General features: G+C 35.1%; 1 protein-coding gene across 1 annotated transcript in view; it reads left to right on the top strand.

The window, feature by feature from the left end:
- The window catches only part of CWF19L2 (CWF19 like cell cycle control factor 2), a 195855-nt gene that overhangs the window by 157974 nt on the left and 11792 nt on the right, over positions 1–26089 (top strand). The window contains exons 14-16 of the mRNA XM_036861742.1: positions 4760–4876; positions 9623–9778; positions 11745–11825. Of these exons, the coding sequence (XP_036717637.1) occupies positions 4760–4876; positions 9623–9778; positions 11745–11825 (354 nt within the window). The remainder of the gene's footprint in view (positions 1–4759; positions 4877–9622; positions 9779–11744; positions 11826–26089) is intronic.

Here is a 26089-nt window from a genome sequence, read left to right as displayed (position 1 = left end):
TTCTCCCATTCAGTAGGTTGTCTTTTCATTTTGTGGATGGTGTCTTTTGCTGTGCAAAAGCTTTTAAGTTTAATTAGGTTCCATTTGTTTATTTTTGCCTTTGTTTCTTTTACCTTAGGAGACTGATCCGAAAACATACCACCATAATTTTTGTCACAGTGTTCTGCCTATAGTGTTCTTCTAGGAGTTTTATGAGTTAATTTTTGCATATGGTGTGAGAAACTGTTCTAATTTCATTCTTTTACATGTAGCTCTTCAGTTTTCCCAGCACCCCTTATTGAGGAGACTGTCTTTTTCTTTGTATATTCTTGCCTCCTTTGCCATAGATTAATCGACCATAGGTTCATGGGTTTATTCCTGGGCTTTCTATTCTACTTCATTGATCTCTGTATCTGTTTTTGTGCCAGTACCATACTGTTGTGATTTTACTGTAGCTTTGTAGTATCAACTGAACTCAGGGAGCATGATACCTACAGTTTTGTTCTTTTTTTCTCAAGATTGCTTTAGCTATTCAGGGTCTTTTATTCTGTGAAAAATATCATGGTTATTTTAATATGGGTTGCATTAAACTTGTAGATTGCTTTGAGTAATATGGACATTTTAACCATGTTATTTCTTCCAATCCATGAACACAGTATATCTCTCCATTTCTTTGTATCATCAGTTCCCTTCATTAGTGTCTTATAGTTTTCAGGGTATAGGTCTTTCACATAATTAAGTTTATTTCTAGGTATTTTCTTCTTTTTGATGCAATCTTATATGGAATTTGATTTCTTGCTTTTTCTGATAATTTATTATTAATGTATAGAAAAACAATAGATTTCTGTATATTAATCTTTTATCCTGCAACTTTACTGAATTCATTTATTTGTTATAGTAGTTTTTTGTAGCATCTTTAGGATTTGATATGTATAGTATCATGTCATCTGCAAACAGTGACAGTTTTACTTCTTTTTAATTTGCAGTCTTTTTTTGGTCTTTTTCTTCTCTGTTTGCTGTGGCTAAACACAGATGGTGAGAGTGGGCATCCTTTTTATTCCTGATCTTAGAGGAAATGCTTTCAGCTTTTCACTGTTGAGTATAATGTTGGCTGTGAGTTTTTCATGTATGGCTGTATTATATTGGTGTATGTTCTCTGTATACCCACTTTGTTGAGTTTTTGTTTTAAATGGGTCTTGAATTTTGTCTAAAGCCTTTTCTGCATTTATGGAGATGATCATATGATTTATACTCTTCAGTTTTTTTTATGTGGTGTATTGTGTTGCATCAAATACAATTTTTTGTTTCCTCACTTTCGGTGTGTATGTCTTTAGATCTGAAGTGAATCTCTTGGAGGCAGCATATGTATCATTCTTGTTTTTTTTACCAAATTAGTTGCTCTGTGTCTTTGTTGCTATTTTGTTAATTGTTTTCCTGTTGTTTTTATAGTTCTTCTTCATTCCTTTCTTCTCCTTTTGCTCTCTTTCCTCCTGATTTGATGACTGTCTTTAGTGTTACATTTGGATTTCTTTTTCTTTTTTGTGTATCTATTACTGGTTTTTGATTTTTTAGTGACCATGATGTTCATATGTAACAACATATATATTTACATATATATACATATATATATAATCTTTATTTTAAATTAACGATCTGTTAAGTTTATACTCATTCTAACCACACTACATTTTACTGCCCTCCCCCCAACATTTAATGTTTTTGTTGTCATATTTTACATCTTTCTGTTTTGTGTATCCCTTAACTACTTATTGCAGATATGGATAATTTTTTTACTTTTATCTCTTAACCTTCCTACTAGCTTTGTAAGTGGTTGATCTACTACCTTTAATGTATGTTTGCCTTTCCCAGTGAGACTTTTCTTTTCATAATTTTCTTACTTCTAGTTATGGCCTTTTCTTTTCTCCTTAGAGAAGTCTTTTTATCATTTCTTGTAAAGCCAGTTTAGTAGTGCTGAACTCTTTCAGCTTTTGCTTATCTTTAAAATGCTTTAACTCTCCTTCAAACCTGAATGATGACATCGCCAAGTAGAGTATTGTTGGTTGTAGGTTTTTTCTTTTCATCACTTTAAAGATATCATGCCATTCCCTTCTGGCCTGCAATTTCTGCTGAAAAGTCAGCTGATAGCCTTATGGGAGTTACCTTATATGTAACTAGTTGCTTTTCTTTTGCTGCTCTTAAGATTCTCTCTTCATCTTTAATTTTTGCAATTTTAATTATAATGTGTCATGGTGTAGACACATTGGGTTCATCTTGTTTGGAAGTCTCCATGCTTCCTATACCTATATCTGTTTCCTTCTTAAGGTTAGGGAAGTTTTCAGCCATAATTTCGTTGAATACATTTTCTACCCCTTTTTCTTTCTCTGCTCCTTCTGGGACCCCTATAATGTGAATATTAGTATGCTTGATGTTGTCTCAGAGGTCTTTCTCAATCTATCCTCATTTTTAAAACCCTTTTTTTGTTGTTGTTGTTCAGCTTGAGTGATTTCCACTACTCTGTCTTCCAGATCTTCCAGATCTCTGATCAGTTCCTCTGTATCAGTTCTTCTGAATCAATCTACTATTGATTCGTTGTAGTATATATTTTTCTTTTAGTTCTTGTATTCTTTAGTTCTCTTTGGTTCTTCTTTGTACTTTCTAACTCTTTTTTGAAATTGTCAGTGTTCATCCCTTCTTCTCCCAAGTTCAGTTAACATATTTATGATCATTATCTTGAACTCTTTATTGGGTCAATTGCTTATCTTTGTTTAGTTGCTTTTCTTTTCTTTTTTTCCTGAGGTTATGTCTTGTTCCTTCACTTGGAACATTTCCTTCATCTCCTCATTTTACCTAATTCTGTGTTTTTTTAGTCGGTGTTAAGTATGTCAGTTACTTCTCCCCATCTTCAGAAGTAGCCTTATATAAGAGACATCCTGTGGGGCCTGGCAGCATGCACCCCTTTGGTCACCAGAGCCCTATTCCTAGGGGTGCCCCCTATATGGGCTGCATGTACCCTTCTGTTGCAGTAGGGTCAACTTCCATTGGGGAGCTGGTATGTGGGGCTGAACCCCAGCTTAGTTGGCTGTGGTGCCTCTTGGCACGACTTGCAGGCCTGCTGGAGTGCCGGGGTAGGCTTTTCTCTTGGTTGTCTGTTTCAGCCTGTGGGATGTGGGGCTGCTGCCATCTGCTGGTAGGTGGGGTAGGCTTCTCAAGTGGTTCATTGCATGCCCAGCAGGGCTCAGGGCTGATGCCAGCTTGCTGGAGGACAGGCCTGGTCCTTGGCACTAATAAGCTAGAGGGAGGATTCTGAAATGGTGCTTGCCAGTGCTGGTGTTATTGAGGTAGAATGAGCTGCCAAAAATGGCTGCTGCCAGCTTTTCTGTCCCCAGGGGGAGTCCCAATTGCTTCCTGCCTGTCTCGGAGGCTCTCCAAGAGCAGCAAGTGGGTCTGAAACAGGCTCCTTTCAAACTAGTGCCTCTGTGCTAGGACTCAGAGCATGTGAGATTTTGCAGACAACCTTTAAGAATGGAGTCCCTATTTCCTATTGCCCTTGGGATCTCTCCCATATGCAAACCTTGCAGGCCTTCAAAGCCAGACATTCTGGGAGCTCATCTTTATGGTGTAAGTCCCCTGCCTGGGAGCCCAGTGTGGGGTTCAGACTCCTTGCTCCTTGTGGAGGACCTCTATAATTGTAATATTCCTCTGGTTTGTGGGTTGCTGACCTGGGGGTGTAGGTCCTGACTAAAGTGCATCTCCAGCCCTGTTGCCTGTCTCATTGTGGTTCCTTCTTTATGTCTTTAGTTGTGGAGTATCTTTTCTGCTGGTCTTCAGGTTGTTCTTACAGGTAGCTGCTCTGTAATTAGTTGTAATTTTGTTGTGCCTGTGGGAGGAGGTGAGCTCAGGGTCTTCCTAGTCCAACGTCTTAGCCACCTCTTCAGTGCTTATTCCTGATATTGTTTTTAATTGTGAATATTTTTGGGATTTAACTGTAAATTTAAGTAGATAGCCATATCCACATACACTCCAAGTTTTTCCTCTTACAGCGAAGTTTTAAAAATCTGCATAATTTTGTAAAGCAATTAATAAATAAATTTATTAATTCATTAATTAATTCTCTTACATAAAATTTTTCTAGCTAAAACCTAGCAAAAAATTATAGAAAATAGGATCAAGCCTTGTTGAAGAATATTTATGGTTCTTATGAACACCTTTTCCTCTCTACATATATACTAATTGACCTTTTTTGTTTTTAGACAGTTTGTGTAAAATGAAAAAATAGTACCAGCTTGTAGGTAATACATGTATGTAAATAAATAGAACTTATCCAGTGCTGTAAAGCCATACAGAGGTTATTTCTCTTTTCTCAGCCAATGAGAGAAGGAAGACCTGATTAATAGGCATCAGTTTAACTTCCGTATCATTACCAGGTCATGTATTTCTTTTATTCTTGCAAAATTTGTGCTGTTTCAAGGGCTTTGAAGGCATATAGCTTTCTCAGGTGAAGGATAAAGTGTCATTCATTCTACCCTTTGGTAAGCTTAATCTTTGAGGTATAGCAGTCAAAACTGAGACTTAGGCAATAAGTTTCTGGTTATTGAAAGATATCTTCATGGATTTTAAAATTTTAAATAGTGAATGTCTTTAAAATATTAAACTATAATATATTACTTATGAGCAGGTTTATTTTATTAACTGTTAGCCATGTTAACCTACGAGGGGCTCATCTTTCAGAACTGAGAATAAATAGCAATAACATTTCACCTTTGCATCTTTTTTCCCATAGGTTTATTTATGTTTACCCAACTTACGATCTCTTACTGAAGGGCACTGCTTGATAGTCCCTTTGCAGCACTATAGAGCAGCTACCTTATTGGATGAAGACATCTGGGAGGAAATTCAGGTCAGCATGATAATGCTCATGATCATTGTAATGATCAAGAGCAGTTTTTACATACTATTGTGATAAATTCTAACAAGTTTTATGCCTTCATTCAGTGATTTTATTTTCTGAATTTAAACAAGTATACATTTCCATAGTTGTGTATATCTGTGGGTCATGATGTTTTCACCACTCACTACCTTTTTACTTTATTGAAAGCTTTAAATAAAAAATTTTTATTGAGGTATAATTGTCATATAATATATTAGTTCCAGGTATACAACTGAAAGCTTTTGTCTACTAAATAAACTATGATCAAGTAATAATTATTTTTACTTTAAAAGATATCAATGTAAGATTTCTAATATTTGCTTTCATGGAACATGAAATAATCATTCTTACCACAGTAAGCTAATAAATTACAGCCCAAAGGAAAGATGTTTTCAGATAATAAAAAATAATTTTTGGAATTTAGTGGTTTACATTTAGCAATTGTCATATTTTCCTATAATGACATTGACCTTTTCTGCTGCTATGTTTTTGTCATGATTTTGTTACCAGCCTTAATTTCCATACTTTTCCCTTATAGCCTTTTGGATTCAGGGATTGTGTGTGTGTGTGTGTGTGTGTGTGTGTCTGTGTCTGATTCTTCAAGAAGTTGAAAGGCACAACGTGGGTGAAATTGCTGCTGAATTGCAAGACCTTATAATGACCAGAAGAGAGAGAGAGAGAGAAAGAGAGGGAGGGAGGAAGGAAGGAAGGGAGAAAAAGAGAGAGAGAGAGAGGACAGAAGGAAGGGAGGGAGGGAGGAAGGAAGGAAGGGAGAAAGAGAGAGAGAGAGGACAAACGGAAGGGAGGGAGGTCCTGTTTTTCTAATGACTGACAAGTGAATAGGGGTTATAGGAACCCCTAGTTAGAAAACACGAAAATTTTAAGACTTCTAAAGAGACTAATACTAGTCTTTGTATCATGCTGATAAAGATACCAAGAGAGGCAATATTTTGACTGTATTTCATGAAATTCCGTCTTAACTCCCTGAAATCTTTTAGTTTATTCTGTGAAAGTTAAAGGGCAGACTGTTTTAATGCATCTATGGCCCAACAAGGGTAAGAGTGTGGATAAGTGTATTTGATGTGAAAAAAAATTTTCTTTTTCTAATAGTGGATGCCAGTTCAGTAAATAATTTAAAGTGGAAAGTGTTGCAGATTTGGTTTTCAGAATTATTTGGGGACTTTTCTGGAATGCTTTTTAAAAATGTATACATGCAAAACTGATTTAACTTAGAGCAAAAATAAAGTGCCAAAAAGATTTTAAGTTATACAGGAATCTAGTCTGTATGTTATATGTTTCTGTAAGAAATTAAGTTACTTGATGAAAAACACTGAGTTGGGAAAAGAAGAAATTTATTCAGTTCAATAGATACTGAGTGCATAAGTGTAAGATAATGCAGGTGTTGTGAGAAATGCGGAGATAAAATCACTCATTAATTCTGCCCAAAGGTGTGGTATATACTAATATAGGTTACATTATGGTTTAGCAGATTTTGTAAGCCAGATGCATTATAGAAAATTGAGTGAGGGAGGAAAAGCCAAATTGTTTTATGTAAATAATGGCATTATAGCTCTCTTTTGTGATAAAAGAAAGAAGTTGTTAGGTGTAAATTAATCTACGATAGTGAATGAAAAAAATATCTGAATTCTAGCTTATTTAAAGAAATGTACTTTTTTCGATTTTTGTTTTTACTTTCAAATATATACAAAAACTCAAATTAATTATGCCCTGGTTAATACCCTTATGGTCATTCACCTCTTTTAGAGAATATATGTTAAAAATGACTTGACTTAGCAAAAAATTATGTTTGCAAATTCAGGGGCCACTTTCTTCAAGTGATTTTTATCACCATCCTCTTTTAAATTTAATTTTAGACCTTGTATTTAATAGAATATACAAAGATATTCAGCAGAGCATGTGGGAATAATCACAGATTTCTAATGATAATATCTGAATTTTTAGTTTTATTAAATATATAGTGAAACTTGTTCCCCTTTAAGTTTATTCTTAATCAGTTTGACAAATGAGCTTGAACATATGTTATAGTCAGACACTGTAGGTCCATTTTTTAAATATCTCAAATTAGCGGTATGGTGGTGGGGTCGTTGATGCTTATCTACAGTGAGCTTCACTGTGGGGCCATTTCAGTGGAAAACTTCCAGTGTTAGTACAATTAGGTCTTTTTCTTGGGGCTAGTCAGACTCTCCAGAAAAGACTCTTTCAGTCTCTTGCCTAGAGCATCTATGTCTGCTTTTCAGTGTTCTGGGAGCTGAGTTGGGAAAGAAGGCTGGTGTGGCAGAATGTCAAACATTTAAGAACACTAAGTAACATTTTTTATGATGCCCCTGTTTGCAGACTGTATACTCTCAACTGTGTCTGGTTTTCCTAGCCCAGCAACTTTATTGTTTGCCTTCTCCAGAAGGTTATCCTATAGTGTTCTGCTGGTGTGGAGGAGGGGATCTGGTGTGTTAGTTATTTTTTTCAAAAGACTTTGGTCTGTGCCATCTGTTTTTCATTACATCTTCACCTCTAGTTCCATAATTCCTTGGTGCTGCCAATTCCTGAGCGTTTTGAGGATTCTGCAGTGTAGCTTGGGTTTCTTCTTTACCATCCCTGCTAAACCCCCTCCTCCTATATCACCCAAATATGAACCAGCTTTCTAGTGTTTAAGTCAGATATTATGGGGTGATCTGATTTTTAGCGTATTTTCTCTCATTTTCTTTGTTCTAATAGCTTTATGCTGTTTTGAAAATTATCTTAATGTCATTTTTGAGGGGTCATTTCATGAAGGGTGTAGAATTAAATGTATATGTTCTGTACTGTCGCATTACATTTATCTTTGGATAATCTTATCTTTAGACATGTTCTATTTAGAAAATTTGAATAAATTATAGTATTAATATTATATCATCAGCCCTAAATAGCTTTGGTATCCTTAATGAAAATACTTTAATATTTATTTTAAATTCCTTTACTCGTGTTTATCTGAGTTTTTTGTAATGTGATCTGTAATGTGTAAGAATTATAACACTCTAGTATAGATTACTTAAATATATTGTAAGGAATATAAGTCCAGATGTGTTAACTAAATGAGGAATTGCAATTAGGTGAGTAATCATAGTTTAGAAACATGGAAAATAGTGATTACCTGAAGGATGAAGTGTTTTCTACTGGTAGTACGGGAATTTTATTTTGCCCCCGTAACATGAGATCTCTACATCTCTGTGAAGCATAAAATAGTTTTGGTATCTTATGATAATGAACTAAAACACTTCCTTCATTGTTTAGTTTTCATATAAATTTTAAAGAATGCATATTATTTAACAATGTATACTGTATTTGTTGTATTGAACTTGCAGAAATCCTGCTTTAATGGAGTTGATAACCTCAAATTATACCATTAAACTCATATTTTTAAATGAAAGTATTTTATATATATATATATATATGAAGTACTTAAAAGTGTGTATGTGTCCTCCTTGAGGCTATAAGTATGATGTTTATATATTTTATAATATTGAACTATTCTTGCATCACTACTAATTTTGTACTTTTGAGTTTTCATTTATAATCCATGACATCTTAAGTCTGTCTTCTTCGCTATTGTCCAGATAGACTCTAGAACAGTCATCCAACAGTTAAACCTAAATTTTACCACCTAAATGTGATTTTATCTCTTCCTTTTCTTATTTTAGTTTACTGGAACTGTTTCCAATATATACATAATGTTGAGCAGAGTGAGTTTCAGTTAAAAAAAAATATGTTGCTTAACTATGTGAAATTATGTGGTAGATTTAGAAAGTAAAGTAACTGTAAGGTAACATTGTAGAATTTAAACATTGTTTACTATTTCTTTATTTTAAAAAATGCTGAACTTATATATATAGCTGTGGTTAGAAATGTAGAGTGAATCCTGTATCTGTTGCTTACTAGGTACCTTTTTAGTTTACCTCAAATTATAATTATTCGATTTTTTTTCCTACTTGCTCTTATTTTATAAAATGAGTGGAAAATAGAATAGTGATGAGTGATCAATAATAAGTGATCAGAGGAGACCTGGTCAGAACCCAGAACTCCCAGCCCCTGCCCAGCAGTAATTTGTAGCCTTTCTTCTTTTTGGGTGTCAACAGAGGCTTGAATGGAAAACCTGAACTTCTGTCTACACATGGTAGTAACTAGGCAGGGTCTCAACAACAGCCTGGTTGAATCTCTAGGGAATTATGCTGAGTGAAAATTTGCAAGTGAAGGATCAGAAGACATATGAAGGGAACCAGCAAATGAAGTTACTTTGAGAATAGAAAAACAATTGGAAGTGAATTCTGCATTTCTGTTACTGAATTTAAGGATGCCTACCTGCTCAGAGTACCTATTTTGGTTTTTGGATGTTTTCCTATGATTTTACTGTCAGTTCTATATATTTTACCACCTAAGTTTGATTTTTATCTCTTCCTTTTCTTATTTTAGTTAACTGGCACTGTTTCCAATATATACATAATACTGAGCAGAGTGCGTTTCAGTTAAAAAAAAATGTTGCTTAACTATGTGAAATTATGTGGTAGATTTAGCAAGTAAAGTAACTATAAGGTAACATTGTAGAGTTCAAACATTGTTTACTATTTATTTTTATTTTAAAAGAATTTATTATACTTTTTATTGTTCTTATATTTTGAATCTCCTCTCAGTGCGTTATTTACCTAGCCATTTTCCTCTCTTCAGATGTTTAGAAAATCATTGGTAAAGATGTTTGAAGATAAAGGATTGGACTGTATCTTTTTAGAAACAAATATGAGCATGAAGAAACAGTATCATATGGTTTATGAATGCATTCCTCTCCCAAAGGAAGTGGGTGATATGGCTCCCATCTATTTTAAGGTATTTATGGATAGTCTTTACAGACATACTTATTTTTTGCTATATTATGGTTTTATGAATAGTTATCTTTATTCTGATATTTTTTCTCCTATGTACTTATCAAATTTTATATCATATAAAGAAATGAAGTAAAGCACAAAAAATTCTGCTATATAAATTTCTGTAGAAGAAATTTGGGACTTTGACCTTTAAAAAGCATGCTTATTTGTAAGTATGAATATACTTTCAAATGGTAATTTATAATTTCTATTTTAATTTCTCATTTCTCAAATGAAAAATCAGGTTCTACCTTGAAGTACTTTCAAGTCAAAATTGTAGTCATAACTCTAGAAAACTTACAATTTAAATTCCTTAGAGCCAAAGATAGTTACATGCAAACAGTACAAATTACAATTGCTAAAAAAAAAAAAATAATAACAATTGCAGAGACAAGTTATTGCTGCAAGTTTTAGTATTTAATACCTCATCATTCTCTTTGTAAAAAGAAACTAAAATCTAACCTTGACATACATCTTTGGACATTGTAATAAATGATTAGAGTTCTTAAGCAATTGTGTCATTATAATATTCAAGCAGGTTTAACTAAATAGCGTTTGTTTGATACTGACCTGAGTGCAGTGTAATTTATAGACTAATATAAATTTGTAAATGTAGAACCATATATGAAATAGTAACGAGTACAATTAAAGAAGAAGATAATGTTTTGTGAGGTGGTATAGAAACTTGCAAATGCAACATTTAGACAATATAGGACGGTAAATTTTAATTAATATGGACTGTAAATCCCAATAAAAACAATTATTTTAAGAAAGGATTATTAAACCTGTTAAGGTTGATGAGGTGGTGAAAATCAACTTTTCCTATAGAAATTTTTTAAAACAATCTGATTATTTGCTTTGAAGTCATGCTATTAAAGTATAGGAAAACAAGCCAGATAATTCCCAAACCCATGTCAGTCCTGCATTAAACAGAATCAATTGAGAAAGAGATTATTATGCTTTTCTTCAGTTTTTTTTTTTCTCTTGTACTTCCTCAGTGAGCCCTAGGAGATTGTGACTATAGGTATTGAAGTACATAGGGCACAACATAGAGCAGCTACTGTTGCTCATGGTGGGTGACAGAAATGTCATCTCTTAGCCGAATGGTATGCCACTTTCCTCTTTTATATTGTATCTTTTATATGATCATTAAAGATGTACTTATTTGATTTAGCTTCAATTTTATATTGAATGTGCTACATTATAATGTCAACACAAGCAATCCATGTCTTTTAAATAGGGAGCAGCAGTATACCTGATGTATTTAAACTATGCTTATTTGAATGTTAATTTCACCTTTAAAATTTGCTTCATTAATAATGATATATAAAAATGAGATTATTTTATAATTATCACCATGGCTTTTCTTTCTATTAAATATTTCTTTACCATAAATACTGGTCATATTGATTAGCTTAGAAAGTCTTATAATTCCATGTCTATGTATTTTTTCCCATGCATTCTTACTCCTTTTTTCTATGGCCAGAAATAGTTCGAGTATTTGGTTGCCAGAAAGCCACATAAATTACTGTTCGTATATACGGAAGAAGAACAATAAAACAAAATGAATTTATTTGAGTAGATGTCTATGAATGGAGTAAGGAATTTGTGAACTTTATGTTCACAAATTACATTCAATATTAAATTGCTTGGTCTTACTAAGGATTGTTTTTGTCATGTAAAGGTGAGCTAAAGTTAGTACAAGAGTTAAGAATGAGTAAAATAGTATTATTTTGGCTAAAGATAAGACTTGTATGAAATCAAGAAATTCCAATTTTAAATAACAGAAATTAAAGGCTTAATTCATTCAAAATAATAACCTAACATGTATATTATACCCTATAATTAATTCACCATATTACTTTACTTTTAAACTCTTTGTATTTACTTGTGTATTATTTTTTAATTGACAAATGGCTATTTCTTAGAAAGCCATAATGGAAACTGATGAAGAATGGTCTATGAACAAGAAATTGATTGATCTCTCTTCAAAAGATATCAGAAAGTCTGTAAGTATTATTTTTTTTAATATAAGAAATAACCCTACTGGTTAGGATCTTTGTAATTTCCATATCTTATTTGAGAAAGAGACCCTTTGGCTGAGTGATCAAAGGTGAAGTAAATATAATTCCATAAATAAGGAAGAAATTATTGTCATCCTACCTGGTCTAGCAAATCCTTATTTCTTTAATTGCTTATTTGAATGTTTATTCCTGATCTTTTGGCGCTCTGCCACTGTAGTCCCTATGATTGTTTATGATAACCATAAGGCTCTGCCATGAAAGTTCCTCTTAATGGGATTCTCAGCCTCTGGGACAAGTGAGGAGAGATGCCTTCCTGTTACTGAAATTATAATGAGAAAAACATTTTCCTAAAGGCTCTATTTTGAACAAGGAACTCTCTCTCCTTTTTTTTTTTTTTTTTTTCTTACTTATACAAAGGTTCACTGTTACGGTCCTTTAAAACAGTAGTTGAGTTAGATGATGGGTACATTATTCTTTTAGAGACTTTACTAACCATACTTCATAGTTTAATCTTGATTTGCAGATCAAATTTTAGATACAAGTTACCCTTAAGTTGAGTACTTCTGTAATGACCTCCCTCTTTTCTAGAAATACACATTAAATGGAATAGATATATAATAGAACTGTGGATTCCTTTTTCTATTCAGAGAGTATTATATGAATGTTTATTGAGTGCCTGCTATTTACCAGGCACTGTTCTAGATCCTTTTTATACATAATGGGACAAAACAAAGGCTTTATGTAGCTTATATTCTAGTGCAGGAGTTGGGAACTGCACTCTGTGTGCTAAATCCAGCCTGCAGTCTGTTTGTGTAAATGAAGTTTTATAGTAATACAGCTAAATCCCTTTTTTTTTTCTTAACATCTTTATTGGAGTATAATTGCTTTACAGTGGTGTGTTAGTTTCTGCTTTATAACAAAGTGAATCAGCTATACATATACATATATCCCCATATCTCCTCCCTCTTGCATCTCCCTCCCAACCTCCCTATCCCGCCCCTCTAAGTGGTCACAAAGCACTGAGCTAATCTCCCTATGCTACGCGGCTGCTTCCCACTAGCTATCTATTTTACATTTGGTAGTATATATAAGTCCATGCCACTTTCTCACTTCTTCCCAGCTTACCCTCCCCCCCCTCGTGTCCCCAAGTCCATTCTCTACGTCTGTGTCTTTATTCCTGTCCTGCCTCTAGGTTCTTCATAACCATTTTTTTAGATTCCATACCTATGTGTTAGCATACGGTATTTGTTTTTCTCTTTCTGACTTATTTCACTCTGTATGACAGACTGTAGGTCCATCCAACTCATTACAAATAACTCAATTTCGTTTCTTTTTGTGGCTGAGTAATATTCCATTGTATATATGTGCCACATCTTCTTTATCCATTCATCAGTTGATGGACATTTAGGTTGCTTCCATGTCCTGGCTATTGTAAATAGAGCTGCAATGAACATTGTGGTACATGACTCTGTTTGAATTGTGGCTCTCTCAGGGTATATGCCCAGTAGTGGGATTGCTGGGTCGAATGGTAGTTCTATTTTTAGTTTTTTAAGGAACCTCCATACTATTCTCCATAGTGGCTGTATCAATTTACATTCCCACCAACAGTGCAAGAGGGTTCCCTTTTCTCCACACCCTCTCCAGCGTTTATTGTTTGTAGATTTTTTGATGATGGCCATTCTGACTGGTGTGAGATGATACCTCATTTTAGTTTTGATTTGCATTTCTCTAATGTTAGTGATGTTGAGCATTCTTTCATCTGTTTGTTGGCAATCTGTATATCTTTGGAGAAATATCTATTTAGATCTTCTGTGCAGTTTTGAATTGGGTTGTTTGTTTTTTTGATATTGAGCTGCATGAGCTGCTTGTAAATTTTGGAGGTTAGTCCTTTGTCAGTTGCTTCATTTGCAAATATTTTCTCCCATTCTGAGGGTCGTCTTTTCATCTCGTTTATGGTTTCCTTTGCTGTGCAAAAGCTTTTAAGTTTCAGAGGTACTGTTTTTGGCTGCTTTCATGCTACAAGGACAGAGTTGAGAGTTGCAATAGAAATTTTATGATCTGCGAAGCCCAAATTATTTTATTTAAATTACTTTTATTATAGGTTTTTAAAATTGTTTTTTAAGTTTTTAAAATTTTGCTGACTCCTCTTCTAGCAGATGTCACTAGAATATTTCTCTCCCATTTCTTCTTTTGGAAAGCCAGACCTGATACACGTGACTGATAGAAGTCACTATTTTATTTATTACATCCCAGGCAAAAGGTTGAAATCTCATTGTATTATTGGGGGTAGTTTTAATTCAAAAGTAAAACCATTGTCTGTAGCCTTTTTAAAAATTAAAAATAAAATGTAATACAATTTTTAAAGGTTACCTTCCATTTGCAGTTATTACAAAATATTGGCTATATTCCCCGTGTTGTACAAAACATCCTTGAGCCTATCTTACACTCAATAGTTTGTACCTCCAACTTCCCCACCCCTGTATTGCCCCCCACCATTGGTACTGGTAGCCAGTAGTTTGTTCTCTGTATCTGTGTGTCTGCTTCTTTTTTTCTTCTATTCACTAGTTTGTTGTATTCTTTAGATTCCACATATCAGTGATATCATACACTATTTCTCTTTCTCTGTCTGACTTATTTCACTTAGCATAATGCCTTCCAAGTCCATCCATGTTGCTGCAAATGGCAAAATTTTGTTCTTTTTTATGGCTGAGTAGTATTCCATATATACATATATACACCACATCTTTATCCATTCATCTGTTAATGGACACTTAGGTTGCTTCCATATCTTGGCTATTGTAAATAATGCCGCTATGAACATTGGGGTGTGTATATCTTTTCAAATGAGTGGGTTTTTTTTTCTCTGATATATATACTCAGGAGAGGAATTGCTGGGTCATATGGTAGTTCTATTTGTAGTTTTTTGAGAAACCTCCATACTGTTTTCCTCAGTGGCTGCACCATTTTACATTCCCACCAACAGTGTAGGAGGGTTCCGTTTTCTTCACATCCTTGCCAGCATTTGTTATTTGTTTTCTTTTTAACGATAGCCATTCTGAAGGTGTGAGGTGATATGTCATTGCGGTTTTGGTTTTGATTTGCATTTCCCTGATGATTAGCGATGTTGAGCATCTTTTCATATGCCTGTTGGCCATCTTCATTTCCTCTTTGGAAAAATATCTATTCAGTTCTTCTGTCCTTTTTTTAATCGGGTATTTTGGTTTTTTGATATTGAGTTGTATGAGCTGTTTATATACATTGGATATTAATCCCTTATTGGTCATATCATTTGCAAAAATTTTCTCTCATTTAGTAGTTTGTCTTTTCATTTTGTTGATGATTTCCTTTGCTGTGCAAAAGCTGTTAAATTTACTTAGGTCCTATTTGTTTATTTTTGCTTTTATTTCATTTACTCTAGGAGACTGATCCAAATAGATTCCTGTGATTCATGTCAATCAGTGTTCTGCCTGTATTTTCCTCTAGGAGTTTTATAGTATCCAGTCTTAAATTTAGGTTTTAATCCATTTTGAGTTTTATTTTTGTATGGTATTAGAGAATGTTCTAATTTCATTCTTTTACATGTAGCTATCCAGGTTTTCCAGCACTACTTACTGAAAAGACTGTCTTTTCTTCATTGTATATTCTTGCCCCCTTTGTCATAGATTAATTCACCATTAAGTGTGTGGGTTTATTTCTGGGCTGTCTGTTCTATTCCATTGATCTATGTGTCTGTTTTTATACCAGTATCATACTGTTTTGGTGACTGTAGCTTTGTAGTATAATCTGAAGTCAGGGAGCATGATTCCTCCAGGTTTGTTTTTCTTTCTCAAGATCATTTTGGCTATTCGGAGTGTTTCAAAGGTACAGTCTCCCAATACTGAACTAAGAAGAAATAGAAAAGATGAACAGACCAGTTACCAGTAATGAAATTGAGTCAGTAATTTAAAAATTCCCAACAAACAAAAGTCTAGAACCAGATGGCTTCACAGGTGAATTCTACCGTTTATCCTTCTGAAACTATTCCAAAAAATTGCAGAGGAAGGAACGCTTCCAAACTCATTCTATGAGGCCAACATCACCCTGATACCAAAACCAAAATTACAGGTCATTATCACTGATGAACATAGATGCAAAAATCCTCAACAAATAGTATCAAAATGAATCCAACAATACATTAAAAAGATCATTCACCATGATCACATGAGATTTAACCCAGGGATGCAAGGATTTTTCAGTATTCACAAATCACTGTGACACACCACATTAACAAATTGAAGAATAAAAACCATATGATGTAGAAAAGGCTTTTGATAAAATCCAACATCCATTTATGATAAAAACTCTCCAGAAAGCTGGCATAGAGGGAACATACCTCAACATAATAAAGGCCATATATGGCAGACCCACAGCTGACATCATACTCAATGGGGAAAAGCTGAAAACGTTTCCTCTAAGATCAGGAATAAGACAAGAATGTCCAGAGTCACCACTTTTATTCAACATAGTTTTGGAAATCCAAGCCATAACAATCAGAGAAGAAAAAGAAATTAAAAGAGTCCAAATTGGAAAGGAAGAAGTAAAACTGTCACTGTTTGCAGATGACATGATACTATACATAGAAAAATCCTAAACACACCACCAGAAAACTACTAGATCTCATCAATGAATTCAGTAAAGTTGCAGAATACAAAATTAATATACAGAAATCTGTTGCATTTCTATACACTAACAACGAAGTATCAGAAAGAGAAATTATGGCAACAATCCCATTTACCATCACATCAAAAAGAATGAAATACCTAGGAATAAATCTAACTAAGGTGGCAAAAGAGATCTACTCTGAAATCTATAAGACACTGATGAAAGAAATTGAAGATAAAACGAAAAGATGGAAAGATATACCGTGTTCTTGGACTGGGAGAATCAATTTTGTTAAAATGACTCTACCACCTAAGGCAATCTATAGATTCAGTGCAATCCCTATCAAAATACCAATGGCATTTTTCACAGAACTAGACAAATAATTTTACAATTTGCCTATAGTCTTTTTCTTTTCCCTTGCTCTGGTGAATTGGGACAGACAGTATATTAAAAAAACAAAACAATGCCCCCACAAACGTCCAATTCATGATCTTATAGAAAAAGGTATCTAATGCACATACATCTTTTGTGCCTAAGTTTCACTTCTCATATCATGATTTCCAATGCCATTGAGTATTCTTTTAGAACATGATTTTAATGGCAGTTGAAAATATTTTAGGGGAGGGGTGGAATCAAAATGGTGGAGTAGCACGATGCTGAACCCACCTCCCTCACAAACACATCAAGACTACAACTACATACAAAGCAAGTCTCACTAAAGGTGACCTAAAGACTAGCAGAACAGCTCTTTTGCAACCTAGACTGTAAAGAAAGAACCACACAGAGTCTGATAGGAGGGGAGGAGAAGTGATCTAGTTGGGACTGACACCCCTAGAGAGTGACCTAGAGAGGAGAGAGATATCACATGTTCAGGATCTTCCTTGGGGAGCGGAGCATTCAATCCACACATTAGGCATTCTAGCCCTGTGATCCAGCAAGAGGAAGATGAGCCTGTCTGGGTTAGAAAACCAGTGGGGCTTACCTGAGTGATGTAATAAATGGAAACTCTGCTCTTGAGGAGCTTGCACACAGACTTGCTTGCTCACAGTCCCAGGGTGGAGGCAGCAGATTGAAAACTTCATGATGCTCTGGCCGGCTTGCCAGAACCACCCCAGTGTGCCCCCAACTTTGCACTAGACTCCTACTCTAGCCACTACTGCTCTGCTATTGCTCCCTGCTAAGGTCAAGGCTGCAATTGCCAACAAGAGTGCACACACTTGGAGGGAACAGGGCTTGGTTGGACCCTGGCCCTGCCTCTGACTAGGATGGGAGCAACATACTTGGGAGGGAGAGGAATCAGCTCCAGGGTGGAGACTGCCATTTCATGTGTGTGTGTCCATGCGCACACTTGGGAAGGAGTGGAACCAGCTCAGTAGTGTGGCTCCAACTCCTCCAGCCCTGATCTAGCCTCTTACCAAAGTACGTGCACCAAGGAAAAAGTGGAACCTCTTCAAAGTGCAGCCCCAAGCCCTCAGTCCCTGACCATGCTCACAATTAAGGTGGAGACTGCCATCACACCTGGGAGAAGTGCAGGTCCCTCAGGGCTCCTGCTTCAGCTCCTTGGGCCTGGATCCCACCCCGAGTAGGGCAGTGACTGCCATTGAGCATAGGAGAAGCCCCAGCTCAAACATGGCTCTGACTACCTCCCACCAAGGCAGTGGCTGTCAGAGCACCCTGGGCTTACTTCAGATCAAGCTCCCACTGAAACCACTGTGCACACACAGACTGCATTGGGATGCTCCCACACAAGGACATATCTTCAAGACCAGGATAGGTAACTCTTTCACCTACTGTCATGCAGACAGAGGAATATGTTTCAAATGAATAAACAAGAAATAAAAATGAATAAAACCCTACTGAAACAGAGATAAATAATTTACCTGATAAGGAGTTCAGAGCAATAGTAATAAGAATGCTAACTCAACTTGGGGAAAAAAATAAATGAACAGAGTGGGAATTTTAACAAAGAACTAGAAAATATAAAAAAGTACCAGTCAGAGCTGAAGAATGTAATAACTGAAATGAAAAATACACTAGAAGGAATTAACCACAGATTAGGTGATATAGAAGAATGCATAAGCAACCTGGAATATAGAATAGTGAAAATCACCCAATCAGAACAGGAAAAATAGAAAAAAATTTTAAATGAGCCTAGCTTAAGGGACCTCTGGGACAACATCAGGCATTCTAAATTTGCATTGTCCCTACAGAAAGAGAAAGAGAGAAAGGGATAGAAAATGTATTTGATGAAATTTTGGCTGAAAACTTCCTGAATCTGAAGAAGGAAATAGATATCCAGGTATAGGAAGCACAGAGTGTCCCAAAGAAGGTGAACCCAAAGAGAACCACACCAAAACATATAGTAACTAAAATGGGAAAAAATAAAGGTAAAGAGAGAATTTTAAAGTCAACAAGAAAAAACAGTTATGACAAGGGAATTTCCATAAGGCTATCTGCTGGTTTTTCAGCAGAAACTTTGCAGGCCAAAAGGGAGTGGCATGATATATTTAAAGTGCTAAAAGGAAAAAACTAAAAAACTAAAAGAGTTCATCAGTACTAAAGTGACCTTACAAAAAATGTTAAGGGGTCTTCTTCAAGTGAAAAAGAAAGGACCACAACAAGAAATAAGAAAATACAGGAAGGGAAAAACCCCACTGTTAAAGGCAAGTAAAGGCAGTGGATCAACCACTTAAATGAACAATTAGAAAGGTTAAAAGACAAAGATTTTAAAATTAAATATAACTACAATGAACAGGTGAGGGATAGGCATAAAGATGTAAAATATGACATCAAAAATAGAAAACATGAAGGGGGAATAAAAAAATATAGATCTTTTAGAATGTGTTTGAACTTAAATGACTATCAGTTTAAAAGGATAGATAGAGATATACATCAACATATATGAACTCCATGATAACCACTATATATGCAGTATTTTTACTGGTAAGCCATCTAGTACCTATTGTAAGGTTGTTTTTTAAAACCTGGATATATACCTAAAATAAGTACCTAGAGGATTTTAATATTTTAAAATAACAAATATAGACAGTAAGAAACATACAGATTCTTGGAATGGTTGTTGTATATTCAACTTTGAAGTGTTTTCTTTTCTAAATCACCACATAGCGTGTTATCTGAGACTATTTGAGAGTAGTGGGGAATGAACCAGATGACCTCTTGAGGTCACTCTTAGCTTAGGATTTAATAATTATGTGGATGGAGTTGTGAAGAGAACTTGAGTATAAGAATAATTTCAAAACAGGTCACTTTTTAGAAGGTTAACAAACTTTCCAGTGTCTTTTTTAAATGATAATTATGTTTCTGAGCATGAAGTGAACAATCTTGATTTATTTTAACATTATTTTTATTCTGAAGAAACCTCATTATCCTTCTTTTTAAAAACTCTATGTCCTTAGTAGTTTCATAAAGTATTTTATGTGTGTGTTGGGGTTGTGGTGAGTTTTTTTTCCATAGTGGATTCTTGGCTGTTAGTAGATATTCACATATTTGTAATTCATTCTGATTCTCTGTTGATTTATGTTTTTATTTGTGTGAGTATAAGCTTCTCTTTTTGTGTCTATTTTGTTTACTTTCTCTGGGTCTTTTGATTTCTTTGCAGTGTAGTGTGAAGTTCATGGAAATATACAAGAAAAACAGATCTGAATGTTCATTGCAGAGGAGTTGCATAATATTCAGTAACTTGTCAAGAAGGTGGACTTTTTTCACGAGACAATTTTATTGAGATTTCACATGAATTCTTCCTCAACTCTTTAATATGATTTTTTAAATGTAATTTTGTGATAACTATAGCAGTTGAAAAACATCTAAGACGTCTCGGGTTTGACTTTCAAAACTAAGCAAAGTCCACCTCAAGGAAAATTAGGGTTTACCCTAAGACCGTCAAATATGAGGACAATTATAGGAAGTCAGGATTAAAATCTGGAATATTAAAGGGGAAAGCTCAAATACTACTGTTTTCCTATCATCAATAAAATTTTTTGCTGTAATTCCGTCAGTACTCTTCATGGGTGGTACCAAGGTTCCAACTTCTATCCCTCTGGCTGGTCAAGGCAGGAAAAGGGAAGTGCTAAATGTACATATACTTTGATACTGGATCCTTTGCAATGCCTACTGACTCACAACTCTTCAGGCAAGACATTAGGTTGTACCTTTTGCAGCCTGCAGTGAGAGGAGAGTTGCTTGTGGCAACAATTGTTCTTTGTTTAGAAATAATGTGTTCGTTTTGCCAACTTGGCAGTTATACCATATGTTGTTGAGCTTTGGTATGTATTGATATATACAAATTACCACAAACTTAGTGCTGTAAAAACAGCACATTTGTTATCTCATAGTTCTGGAAGTCACAAATATGAACTGGGTTTCACTGGGCTAAATCAAGGTGCTAGCAGGCCTACTTTTTTTTTTTTTTTTGGAGGCTCACAGGGAGAATCCATTCCCTTGCCTTTTTCAGTTTCTAGAAACCACCTGCATTCCGTGGCTTGTGGTCCTTTCCTTTGTGTTCAAAGTCAACCAATATACAATCTTCCAGTCTTTCTCTGATTCTGACCTCCTATCATATGCTATATAACCCAGGATAATCTCCCCATTTCAAGATCCCTAACTTAATTGTATCTGGAAAGTCCTTTTTGCCATATAATGTAACATATTCATGGCAAATATGGGATAGGAGCATTGACGTATTTAGAAAGCCATTTTTTCTGCCAGACACAGTATAATACAAACAAAAAGCATGGGCACTGTCGTCATAAATTGCTTTCTGAAGTTATCTCTTCCTCGAAGTACTGTTCTTTAATTGATGTAGTCTACAACATGATTTTAGCCATTCAAATTCATGTCTCACACATGTTGATCTACTTCAGACAGCAAAAATATTTTAATGATAATAAAGGCCATATGTGACAAACCCACAGCCAACATCGTCCTCAATGGTGAAAAACTGAAATCATTTCCACTAAGATCAGGAACAAGGCAATGTTGCCCACCCTCACCGCTATTATTCAACATTGTTTTGGAAGTTTTAGCCACAGCAATAAGAGAAGAAAAAGAAATAAAAGAAATCCAAATCAGAAAAGAAAGTAAAGCTGTCACTGTTTGCAAATGACATGATACTATACATAGAGAATCCTAAAGATGCTACCAGAGAACTACTAGAGCTAACCAATGAATTTGGTAAAGTAGCAGGATACAAAACTAATGCACAGAAATCCCTTGCATTCCTGTACACTAATGATTAAAAATCTGAAAGAGAAATTAAGGAAACACTCCCATTTACCATTGCAACAAAAAGAATAAAATACCTAGGAATAAACCTACCTAAGGAGACAAAAGACCTGTATGCAAAAAACTATGACACTGATGAAAGAAATTAAACGTGATACAAACAGATGGAGAGATATACCATGTTCTTGGATTGGAAAATCAACATTGCGAAAATGACTATACTACCCAAAGCAATCTGCAGATTCAGTGCAATCCCTATCAAACTACCACTGGCATTTTTCACAGAACTAGAACAAAAAATTTCACAATTTGTATGGAAACACAAAAGACCCTGAATATCCAAAGCAATCTTGAGAAAGCAAAACGGAGCTGGAGGAATCAGACTCCCTGACTTCAGACTATACTACAAAGCTACAGTAATCAAGGCAGTATGGAACTGGAACAAAAACAGAAATATAGATCAATGGAACAGGATAGAAATCCCAGAGATAAACCCACGCACATATGGTCACCTTATTTTTGATAAAGGAGGCAAGAATATACAATGGAGAAAAGACAGTCTCTTCAATAAGTGGTGCTGGGAAAACTGGACAGCTACATGTAAAAGAATGAAATTAGAACACTCCCTAACACCATACACAAAAATAAACTCAAAATGGATTAAAGACCTAAATGTAAGGCCAGACACTATAAAACTCTTAGAGGCAAACATAGGCAGAACACTATGACATAAATCATAGCAAGATCCTTTTTGACCCATCTCCTAGAGAAATGCAAATAAAAAGAAAAACAAATGGGACCTAATGAAACTCAAAACTTTTGCACAGCAAAGGAAACCATAAACAAGACGAAAATACAACTCTCAGAATGGGAGAAAATGTTTGCAAATGAAGCAACTGACAAAGGATTAATCTCCAAAATTTACAAGCAGCTCATGCAGCTCAATATCAAAAAAACAAGCAACCCAATCCAAAAATGGGTAGAAGACCTAAATAGACATTTCTCCAAAGAAGATATCCAGATTGCCAACAAACACATGAAAGAATGCTCAACATCATTAATCATTAGAGAAATGCAAATCAAAGCTGCAATGAGGTTTCACCTCACACCATGATGAGGTGTGGCCTCATCATGGCCATCATCAAAAAAATCTACAAACAGTAAATGCTGGAGAGGGTGTGGAGAAAAGGGAATCCTCTTGCACTGTTGGTGGGAATGGAAATTGATACAGCCACTATGGAGAACAGTATGGTGGTTCCTTAAAAAACTAAAAATAGAGCTACCATACGACCCAGCAATCCCACTACTTGGTATATACCCTGAGAAAACCATAATTCAAAAAGAGTCATGTACCACAATGTTCATTGCAGCTCTATTTACAGTAACCAGGACATGGAAGCAGCCTAAGTGTCCATCGACAGATGAATGGATAAAGAAGATGTGGCACATATATACAATGGAATATTACTCAGCCATAAAAAGAAACGAAATTGAGTTATTTGTAGTGAGGTGGGTGGACCTAGAGTCTGTCATACAGAGTGAAGAAAGTCAGAAAGAGAAAAACAAATACCGTATGCTAACACATATGTATGGAATTAAAAAAAATGATCATGAAGAACCTAGGTGTAGGATGGGAATAAAGACACAGACCTACTAGAGAATGGACTTGAGGACACGGGGAGAGGGAAGGGTAAACTGGGACAAAGTGAGAGAGTGGCATGAACATATATACACTACCAAATGTAAAACTGATAGCTAGTGGGAAGCAGCTGCATAGCACAGGGAGAACAGCTCGGTGCTTTGTGACCACCTAGAGGGGTGGGATAGCGAGGGTGGGAGGGAGGGAAATGCAAGAGGGAAGCGATATGGGGATATATGTGTATGTATCACTGATTCATTTTGTTATAAAGCAGAAACTAACACAACATTGTAAAGCAATTATACTCCAATAAAGATGTTAAAAATATATATATATATTTTTAATGGAGCCTTCCATTCCTTTTTCTTTGACTACCAGATTTGCACAAAGCACTATTCATAGATGGAAATGAAAGTAATATTTGAATAATATTCTCTGTGCCAAGCATTTATATGCATTTTTCTATTTGATCTTCACAGCAAACTTCTGAGCTCTTCATATTTCTCATGAGACTCACAGATGTTAAATAACTTGCCTGAAGTTACATAGTTATAAATATCAGAGCTGTGATTAGAGCCTTGTCTGTCTCTTTATTTTTTTCCTAATTGTCTCTGTCATATGTTTTCACATTTTATTTTAAAATGTGAAAATATTTTTAAAAAGCACAAAGTAGTAACCCATTTCTCTGTGTTTTACGTATTGTACTATTTTGTAAACTGATTATTTTTTACTTATGCTTTTCCTATAACCTGAACAACTCTTTATAAGCCCCAATTTTAATTGCTTTATACTATTTCAAGATGACCACTCTTCTTCCACCATACCATACTATCTCTTTCCAAGTCATGCCTTCCTGAGGACATAATACAAAGTATATATAGTTAAGTAAAAATATGTAATTCACTGCCAAAATTAGTAAATGCTGACTGTATAAGGGGATTAGAGGGGAGAGATATTACTTTAAATTGACCAGTTTGAATACTTTCTAGTGACAGAATAAGGCCTTGGAGGAAAAACTTGGAAGGACACAAGATCTACTTAACTTTTTTTTTTTTTAATCAGTCATCAATTTTAATACACATCAGTGTATACATGTCAATCCCAATCGCCCAATTCAGCACACCACCATCCACACCCCACCGCGGTTTTCCCCCCTTGGTGTCCATACGTTTGTTCTCTACCTCTGTGTCTCAACTTCTGCCCTGCAAACTGGTTCATCTGTACCATTTTTCTAGGTTCCACATACATGCGTTAATATACGATATTTATTTTTCTCTGACTTAATTCACTCTGTATGACAGTCTCTAGGTCCATCCACGTCTCAACAAATGACTCAATTTCGTTCCTTTTTATGGCTGAGTAATATTCCATTGTATATATGTACCACAACTTCTTTATCCATTGGTCTGTCGATGGGCATTTAGGTTGCTTCCATGACCTGGCTATTGTAAATAGTGCTGCAATGAACATTGGGGTGCATGTGTCTTTTTGAATTACGGTTTTCTCTGGGTATATGCCCAGCAGTGGCTCATATGGTAATTCTATTTTTAGTTTTTTAAGAAACCTCCATATTGTTCTCCATAGTGGCTGTATCAATTTACATTCCCACCAGCAGTGCAAGAGGGTTCCCTTTTCTCCACACCCTCTCCAGCATTTGTTGTTTGTAGATTTTCTGATGATGCCCATTCTAACTGGTGTGAGGTGAAGCCTCATTGCAGTTTTGATTTCCATTTCTCTAATAATTAGTGATGTTGAGCATCTTTTCATGTGCTTCTTGGTCATCTGTATGTCTTCTTTGAAGAAATGTCTATTTAGGTCTTGTGCCCATTTTTGGATTGGGTTGTTTGTTTCTTTAGTATTGAGCTGAATGAGCTGTTTATATATTTTGGAGATTAATCCTTTGTCTGTTGATTCGTTTGCAAATATTTTCTCCCATTCTGAGGGCTGTCTTTTCGTCTTGTTTATGGTTTCCTGTGCTGTGCAAAAGCTTTGAAGTTTCATTAGTTCCCATTTGTTTATTTTTGTTTTTATTTCCATTACTCTAGGAGGTGGATCAAAAAAGATCTTGCTGTGATTTATGTCAAAGAGTGTTCTTCCTATGTTTTCCTCTAAGATCTTTATAGTGTCCGGTCTTACATTTAGGTCTCGAATCCATTTTGAGTTTATCTTTGTGTATGGTGTTAGGGAGTATTCTAATTTCATTCTTTTACATGTAGCTGTCCAGTTTTCCCAGCACCACTTATTGAAGAGACTGTCTTTTTGCCATTGTATATCTTTACCTCCTTTGTCATAGATTAGTTGAGCATAGGTGCATGGGTTTATCTCTGGGCTTTCTATCTTGTTCCATTGATATATGTTTCTGTTTTTGTGCCAGTACCATATTGTCTTGATTACTGTAGCTTTGTAGTATAGTCTGAAGTCAGGGAGTCTGATTCCTCCAGCTCCGTTTTTTCCCCTCAAGACTGCTTTGGCTATTCGGGGTCTTTTGTGTCTCCATACAAATTTTAAGATGATTTGTTCGGGTTCCGTAAAAAATGCCATTGGTAATTTGATAGGGATTGCATTGAATCTGTAGATTGCTTTCGGTAATATAGTCATTTTCACAATATTGATTCTTCCAATCCAAGAACATGGTATATCTCTCCATCTGTTGGTATCATCTTTAATATCTTTCAACAGTGTCTTATAGTTTTCTGCATACAGGTCTTTTGTTTCCCTAGGAAGGTTT

Source organism: Balaenoptera musculus, chromosome 8, assembly GCF_009873245.2.
Source record: "Balaenoptera musculus isolate JJ_BM4_2016_0621 chromosome 8, mBalMus1.pri.v3, whole genome shotgun sequence".
Lineage (NCBI taxonomy): Eukaryota > Metazoa > Chordata > Mammalia > Artiodactyla > Balaenopteridae > Balaenoptera > Balaenoptera musculus.
Note: the sequence above shows the minus strand (reverse complement) of the source record. Positions and strands in the feature narration are given on the sequence as shown.